The 8643-nt window shown below is 37.4% G+C and overlaps 1 protein-coding gene across 1 annotated transcript in view; it reads right to left on the bottom strand.

The window, feature by feature from the left end:
* ZBTB41 (zinc finger and BTB domain containing 41) overlaps positions 1-8643 on the bottom strand; it is a 62264-nt gene that overhangs the window by 42722 nt on the left and 10899 nt on the right. The window contains exons 2-4 of the mRNA XM_006892103.1: positions 6216-6423; positions 5180-5249; positions 854-1001 (exon numbers count right to left, since the gene is read on the bottom strand). Coding sequence (XP_006892165.1) covers positions 854-1001; positions 5180-5249; positions 6216-6423 — 426 coding nt within the window. The remainder of the gene's footprint in view (positions 1-853; positions 1002-5179; positions 5250-6215; positions 6424-8643) is intronic.

Below are 8643 nucleotides of genomic sequence, written 5' to 3'. Positions count from 1 at the left end.
CGAGGGCCATGAGTCCAAGGGCTCAAATGACTTGTGCTTTTTTTAAAAAAAAACCCTCAGCTTCTACCCCAGTTTCTCATTGGCTCCCACGAGAGGTTCCCAGCCCACTCTCACCACTGACCAAGAGGCCAGAGCCATCCATGGCACAAAAGAACTGGCCCTTCCATAAGTCAAATGACTTGATTTTAAAAAAAAAAAAGCCTCAGCTTCTGTCCCAGTCTCTCATTGACTCCAACGAGAAGTTCCCAGCCCACTCTCAACACTGACCAAGAGGCCAGAGCCGTCTAAAATTCAATTAAGCAGACACGACAGGAAGAAGCAAGAAAGTTAATAACAACAAAAAGTCATTCTATTTAGCTCTGGTATTATTAAGGCAGCCCAAGAAGTACACTCATGTTTAACTTTATAAAAGAATTCCACAAATTCTTGGTCATCCTATGTGTATCACTGAAAATCCTGTGGATGCTCTTTCTACTGGGACAAATAGAGTCACCACAAACTGGAACTGACTTATGTTAATGAGTTAACTACCAACCAGCCTGTGAGTCTCCACTTGAACTGAAAGATTAGGAAGAAAAATCATCAATTCCCATATTAAATCCAAACAGACAAAGTCTGTATAGTACTTGCTGAAAAAGGAAATTATTTTTCTCTGAAACAAAATTGCCTCGCATCTCACACATTCACAAACATATACCCACCAATTTACTAAGAATAAACATATTTACTCACCTGGAGGAACAACAAATTGACATGACTTCCCCCCCAAATGGTTCCATGGTAGTGGGTTCCTCCCACACGATAAGATACTTAACAAGTGCTGAGACATTTTTAGAAAAAGTAACTTGCTTACCCAGATGGAACTTCTCTTGATGCTTTAACCGTGCAAATCGTGATTTGAAGTGCTCTTCACAATAGGTGCACTTAAAAGGTTTATCTTGAGAATGTAGAATCATATGCTCTTCTAAATGTGGTCTTCGAGTAAAAGATTTCTTGCAAATCTAAATAAAAATGCACATATGATTTAAGAGAACCACACTGAAAGTTTAAATTCAAAGTTTATGACAGAGAAAAAAAACGCATATAAATTTAGTAAAGAAAATCCAACAAAATTAAGATTGTACTTATTAAAAAATAGCAAATTATTAACAATGATGAGTATTATTTGATAATTGTGTAGAAAATGCCCAGGAGGAAATATATTTAGCAATTATTTTAAATTAATATCCAAGTAAATGAATTTCCAGTCTTTAAGTCACTAATAGAGCTATGGGTTAATTATACTACTTAATGCTAGTTAGAATTCCTAAATCCATGAAGTATTAGGATTCTTATATCCATGAAATATATATTTAAATCACTTTGGTACCATAAATAAAAACCTTATGAGCAAGTTGTCTCTTAAAGCAATCAAGAGGAAGACACATACTTTTTAAAGAAATTAGGCAGATAATAAAAAAATGCACTATACACCAGGCACAATGCTAAGGAATTCATAAAATATTTTACTTAATTCTTTAGTTAAATTAGCATTAACAATCCTATGCCAAAAAATCTCGCAAACTCACTGCTGTGAAGTTAGAACTCCCTCATAGTCAATACTCCAGCAGGTTTTCAGATGGTATAAATCAGAAAGGAGGAAACTGCTCACCTTTCTCCCCCAGAACAGCTGGTGGATTCAAACTGTCTTCCTTGGGTTGGCAGCACAACTCCTTAGCCACTAGGCCACCAAAGCTAGCTAGCAATCTTATGAGGTAGCTATCATTATTATCAGCATTTTACAATTAAGGATAATAAAGAAGGTTAAATAATCCTAGAAGAAGAAGCTATCCTATGATCCTGATATAATTAACTCATTTTTGTCAAGTGGGAACAGACTCATAGTTGACCCTCCAGCAAGTTTTCAAGAGGCTGTAAATCACTTGGGAGAGGACTGCCCCTATTTCTTCCATGAAGCTACTGTGGATTCAAACTATCAATGAAGCACTACCTTTGATTTAGCTGTGTAATTTCATATATACTTTACCATCAAAGTTCCCTATTAACAGTACTAATAGCTACAAAAATTATTATGGGAGAAGGATGAACAATCTCCTTCTGTATAATTAACTGTCCCTGAAAACTCACTGGAGGGTTGGCCATGAGTCAGTTCTGACTCGAAAGCACAACAACACAAAAATTATAGCCTGGGACAAAAGAAGACACAACTATTGCTGCTGACTCCACCAACCATTAATTAGCTAAATACTGAAAGGGAGGATTTATGGCTATGATAGAATTAAGATGTGCATAAATTTTTTGCCACCTTCTACTGAAAAACTAAAAAAAAAAACAAACCCTCATTGTTTCAAGTTAGAACCAACTCATAGCTGACCCTCTATCAAGTTTCTAAGGCTGAAATCTCATGGAAGGAGACTGCTCATCTTTCTTCTATACAGTAGCTGGTAGACTTGACCTGTCAGATAGGCAAAGCCTTTGGGTTAGCAGTATAACTCCCCAAGGACTATACCATCAGTTTTCTTCCCATTTAAAAGTAAAGTCTAATCCCCCTCCTTAAATCTGAATTGGCTATAGTTACGTGTTTGACTAACACAATGTGGTAGAAGTCGAGACTTCTGGCACTGCATGGTATACTTCTAGAAATATATAATCATTCTTTGAATCTAATATATAATCATTCTTTGAATCTAGCTGGCAAGATACAAAGAAAGTGATAAAGAAGAAGAGAGTACTAGAGGCATGCCTATACATGTTTCATGGACTACGCAAAGGCATTGGACTGTGTGGATCACAATAAACTCTGGCTAACTCTGAGAAAAATGGGAATCCCAGAATACTTGATTGTGCTTATACTTGGACCAGGAAGCTGTCTTCAAAACAGAGCAAGGAAACACTGCATGGTGCAACATTAGGAAGGATGTACACCAGGGATGTATCCTATCTCCATACCTTTTAATCCATATGCAGAACAGATCATCTGGGAGGCTGGATTCTATGAGGAAGAATGTGGCACTAGGATTGGAGGAAGCCTCATCAACAACCTGAGTTATGCAGATGACAAAAACTTGCTTACTGAAACAGAGGAGGACCTGAAGTGCTTGATGCAGAAGGTCGAGGACTGCACCTTTCAATATGTATTGAAGCTCAACATCAAGAAAACAAAGATTCTCATCACTGGGCCAATTGGCAGTATCATAAGAGATGGAGAAGAGATTGAGGTTATTAACGGCTTCAATTTGCTTGGGGCTCCACAATCTAGAGTGTTGGTACCAGCAGCCCAGAAATCAAAAGACGAATTGCATTGGGAAAGTTTGCTGTTAGGAACTTCTCCAGAGTACTGAAGAAAAACAATGTCAATCTAGAGACTAAAGTGTGCCTGATCCAGGCCATGGGTACATAATTACTTCCTATGTATCAGAAAGCTGGACAATGACTAGGGATAACAGAATGAGAATTGACACTTTTGAGCTGTGGTGCTAGAGAATGGAATATACTATGGAGAACAAAAAGGTTCGTCCTAGATGGGGTGAAGCCAGGCTGCTCCTTGGAGGCAAGGATTCTGAAGCTTCGTCTGACATACTTTGGGCATGTTGCAAGGAGAGACCAGTCCTTGGAGAGGGACATCAAGCTTGGGAGGTTGGTGGACAATGCAAGAGAGGAAGATTATTGATGAGATGGATTGACTCAGTGACTGGGGTAATCGGAGTAGGTGTGTCAGAGACAACAAGGTTGGCTCAGGATAGAGCAGGGTTCAGAGCTATTATATATAGGGTCGCTATGAATAGCAAGCAACTCAACGGCACATAACAACAGAACACTACTGCGATAGCTTACATACTCAAAATCCCAATTCACTGCCATAAAGTAGGAATTGAGTCGTAACTGACTCTTCAGTGGGTTTTCAGGCTGTGAATCACAGCAGAGGAGACTGTCCCATTTTGTTCTCTCAGAGCTGCTCGTGTATTCAAACTGTCAAAGGGGTGCCAATTTTGGATTAACAACCTAACTCCCTGTGGACTACATCAAAAGAACTCAACCCTTTATATGTTGTTGTTATGTGCCATCAGCACCGACCCGTCTAACCCTCTAGTAGGTTTTTAGAAGCATTAAATGGCATGGAAAGTGTGGTGTTAGTCTAAAAGGTGGCTTTTTTTTAGTCATTACAGTTAGCCCCCTCTGGTCTCCAGCTACCTTAACTGCAGACACATGGTCTTGCATATCATCAACATCAACAGCTATGAAACTAGGGTAAGAGGAAAAAGTGCTTCCCATACTGGGCAGCAAGATTTGAAGTGAGCTAGACTTGTGACACAAGACTTGAGGGATACTGGAGCGAGACCCTGGTGATAGTGGTGAAGAGACTGTGGCATTGTTGTGGAGAAACTGTGGCAAGGTGTGACCTGAGGCTTCTTGCATTTGTGGTGGCCACAGATAGGTTTTTGCCAGACGCTTTAAGGAGAAGCTGACTTATAAATGCTCTGAGACAAACCCTGTTGGATGATTTGGATTTGACTGCTAAACTGAAACCAGAGTCTGGAATAATTGAGGAATTGTGTCTTAGAACTTCTGGCTAAAATCTAGACTTGTTTGGGTAATATTCTTTGTCTCCTCCACTCTCTAACTTAATTCTCTTAAACTCTATTCTCAGTACCACAACTGTGAGTCTGAGAGTCAAAAACAAATAAACAAACTTCTTGCTGTTTGTTGGTGTGGCTCTAGAGGTACCATGGGACTGGGCTATGGGCTCTTTCTCTACTTTCTGCTCTGGGGTAGTGAGGGGTTGTGCTACTTTACTCTGTCTGGTCCTCTTAAGAGAGACATTCATGGTCCTGTGCTTAAATGTCTCATCTGCTCTTATCTAGACTGAAGAGGACTGTCTATTTTTCTCTCATGGAGTAGCTAGTAGATTCAAACACATGCCTTTAGGTTAGCAGTATAACTCCTTACTACTTCAACACCAGAGCTAATACATGGTTTGGCAATTCCAAAAGAAAAGATTTTTTTTCCTCAGGTTCATCATCTAAAAACCAATATATACATATACATGGCTTAATTTATAAAAGTAAAGAAATTTGGAAGTTAGGTTTTATTCTTTTAAAACCTAAATATCTTACTTTCCCAAAAGGCAGCATTACATTTATTTTGGTTTTAAATACAAAGAAAAATTTAAAGCTCTTACATCACATTTCCAACTTTCACTCTTAGTCTTCTTAATGGAAATAAATTCTTGCGCATTTTCAAGATGAAATCTATCAGAGAAAAAGAAAAAGATCATTATGAAGAGATTACACTAGTTAAGTCAATATTCCATATAAATCTGTTGATAATTATAAGAACCTCTAAATAATACAATCAGGTACATGTGAGTTTTACTTAAAAATCTAAGCATTTCTACCATTTAAAATAGTATATATAACTAAATTTATGCAGAAATAGTCCTAGGGAAACCTAATGATATTTTAAATTAATTTAGACATCAAGCTCTTTACAGATTATCTGCTATACATTATAGACAAAGTTAAGTGTAAAAAAAAAGTCCTAGAGCTTTAAGATCACATATTTTGAAAGCATATTTACCAAAACATAGATGTTACTGATTTATGTCCCCACAAAATGTTACAAATTCTAATCTTGCATTATTATCACATTAGATGGGTTGTATTTGTTATATTAATGGATAAGGACTAATTTAGGGTGTGTTTTAAGCAAATTTCTTTGGACTATAAAAGAGATAGACAAAGAGACAAGGGAAGAATGATGCCAAATCACACAAAATGCCAAGGTTAGAAGGCTCAAAAGATATGACACTCCTCCAGAGTGGAAAGCTTTCTCCCTAAAACTAGGAACCTAAATTTAGTCTCCTAAACTATACGAAAATAAATTTGTTAAAGTCACCTACTTGTAGTGTTTCTATTACAGTAGAAGTAGACAACTAAGACACTAAGGCAGAAAAGACAGACTAATGAAAATGACTTATATTATGGATTATGGTTGTTTTCACATCAAAAACCTTAACAAGGGCATGAATGAAAAAATATGAACTCAAAGGCTTTTACTGTTCTTTTCTTAATTTGTAGTCTCTGCTGCAAAATGTTAAGCAATAAAAAAACAAAAGGAAATGAAAACCACTTAGAGACAGAGTCTGTTTCCAGTTTACCAGATATTTAAATTAGAAGGCACAATAAAGTAGACTACGGAAGCAAGCTAATACTTGCCTCTTAACATGCTTGGCTAAAGTCTTCTTGCTTGCGTGAAGTTTATTACAGTAAGGGCACTTGTGCTCCTTCTTATGAAATTCTGTTTCATTATTGTGCTTCTTTCTGTGAACAGTTAGGTTAGATTTTGTTGAATAGCGCTGGTGACAAATATCACACTCAAAGGGCTTCTCACCTGTGTGAACACGGGTGTGGCTTTCATATTTCCCTGTAAAGGAAAGATACTATCATTAAATTCCGTATGTTTGCTATAAAATGATTGAAATTTGGCAATTAGACAAAATTGTGATTAGGAACATACTTAATATACATTTAAAAGCAAGGGGGGGGAAGTGAACCTAAATTTCTGCTTTATAAACTTCAGAAACTTATTGGGTTGTGTTTACCATTCAAAGTACATAAATCTTTTTCCTCAAATACTTGGGTAATTAAAAAAGAATATCAGTCATATTTACACATTTTAAAAAGTATGCATTTGGGGAAATTGAAAATTTGTCAGCAAAGTCTTTGAACTTAAATGCTGTTGTTGTGGTGTACTGTCGATTCAGAATCAAGTCATAGCTGACCATCTAGTAGGTTTTCAGAGGCAGTTAATTTCATGGGAGGAGACTGTTCATCCTTCTCCATCTGATAGATTTGAACCATGTGCCTTAAGAATTACAGCACAGCTTCTGGCCAGTAGGCCATCAGAGCTCCCTTTGAACTTAAATAGGACTTTAAAATGCATTTTTAATTGAAAATGAACCTTTAGCAAAAGTTCTACATAACATTTAAGATATTACTTTTCAGATTTTACTCACACTGTATATAAGCATATTTTTTAAAAAAATTGAGATTTGACAGCCCAATTAAAAAAAACATTACCAAAGACACAATAATTACGTTTTATATGATATTTTCATCTTACTTCCTGTATAAATCAATCTGGAAAAGATACCAAAAATACAGAATACAGGAAAAAAAACCAAACCCTGTTATAAAACAAACTCATCTGCACGAAATTTTTCCATTTTAAGACATAATAAGTAAATGACATCTATTCAACCACATGTGTAATTCAAAACTGCTAATGCCTAAGAAAGGAGCGCTCAGGCAGTTTGTAACCTGGTGGACTACTAACTGAAAAGTGGCTTGAATTCACCTGCTACTCCAGGGGAGAAAGATGAAGCACTCTCCTCCCATTTACAGCCTTGGAGTTCCAATGGAAGGTCAGAATCAAGTCAGTGATGACTTTAATTTTTAGTTAAAGCACAGAAAAGTAAGGGGTTGGGAGATGAACAGGAATGATGCATAGACAGAAAAAGCTGTCAAGAATTTGCATCATAATTTGAGTCCACATCTGAGTTCTGTATAGACATTATAGGTATTTTCAGTAGAATGAATTGAGTAGTTTTAACATATATTTCAAAAAGAAAAGTTACAAGTGAAAACCTGACAATATCATTCAGTAATGATATCAGTGTGTTGTAACTCTTGGTTCCAGCTGGACCTTAGGATGGCCTCTGGTGTCTTGAGGGGGGACACGTATGAAATGCTCGGGACTCTTACGGCTTTCTTTTTAGCCCATGAGGGTGTCAGCAGAGGGGACTTGGGGGGAAAATTGAGGGTCTCTGGCCCAGAGTCCGCCAGCATTTGGCTGTGCCAGAATTGTAAAATACTGAAATCTGTAGGCTGAAGGCTGAGGACTAGTGTGTTATGAATCAACAACAGCATAGAAAGAGATCATCAGTTGGTCTAGTGGACAGAAAGTGATGCTCCAAAGCCTAAAGTAGGTGACTTTAATCTACAGCCCTCAGGCCTGTTTTTAATTGTACTGGGTCAAACATTCTTCTAGGCCGTATAGCCCTGGTATGTCCACTTGTTGTACAGACGTAACTCGTGGTTGCTGTGATGCTGAACACTGTGACACTGATGTGTCAAATGTGATAATGGTTACCCAGAGTGGACAATGTTTGGTGGAGCTCCTCAGTTAAAACAAATCTGGAAACAGAAGTGGCATCCACTTCTGAACTAGCTTGCTTCTGCAAACCCTATGAACCTGGAGAAAGGATAAAAGTTATACAAGTGTTCAGATCTTTTGTTCATAAGGTTGCTATGAGTCGCCTATGACTTGACGGCATTTAACAACAACAATTTTTATTTACATTTCTTCTGGTGGCGTAGTCATAAGAAGCTGTACTGCTATGAAGGCACAGTTTGAATCCACTGGCTGCTCTACAGAACAAAGATGGGCAATCTCCTCCTGAGTGATTTACAGCCTCTGAAAACTCTGGAGGATCAACTATGAGTCGGTTCCAACTCAAAGATACATAACAACAAATTTAAAATAAAAAAGAAACTCTAACATTCTTATTTAGAACATGAATCTTTACATTCTAGAGACAGAACAAATTCAAGAGAAGGGTTAGGGTTAGGGTTAGGGTCTTTC

The sequence above is a fragment of the Elephantulus edwardii genome, unplaced genomic scaffold (assembly GCF_000299155.1).
Source record: "Elephantulus edwardii isolate Elephantulus edwardi_28Jun2011 unplaced genomic scaffold, EleEdw1.0 scaffold00110, whole genome shotgun sequence".
NCBI classification, from domain to species: domain Eukaryota; kingdom Metazoa; phylum Chordata; class Mammalia; order Macroscelidea; family Macroscelididae; genus Elephantulus; species Elephantulus edwardii.
The sequence above is the reverse complement of the archived record's forward strand: the minus strand, read 5'-3'. Positions and strand labels throughout refer to the sequence as shown.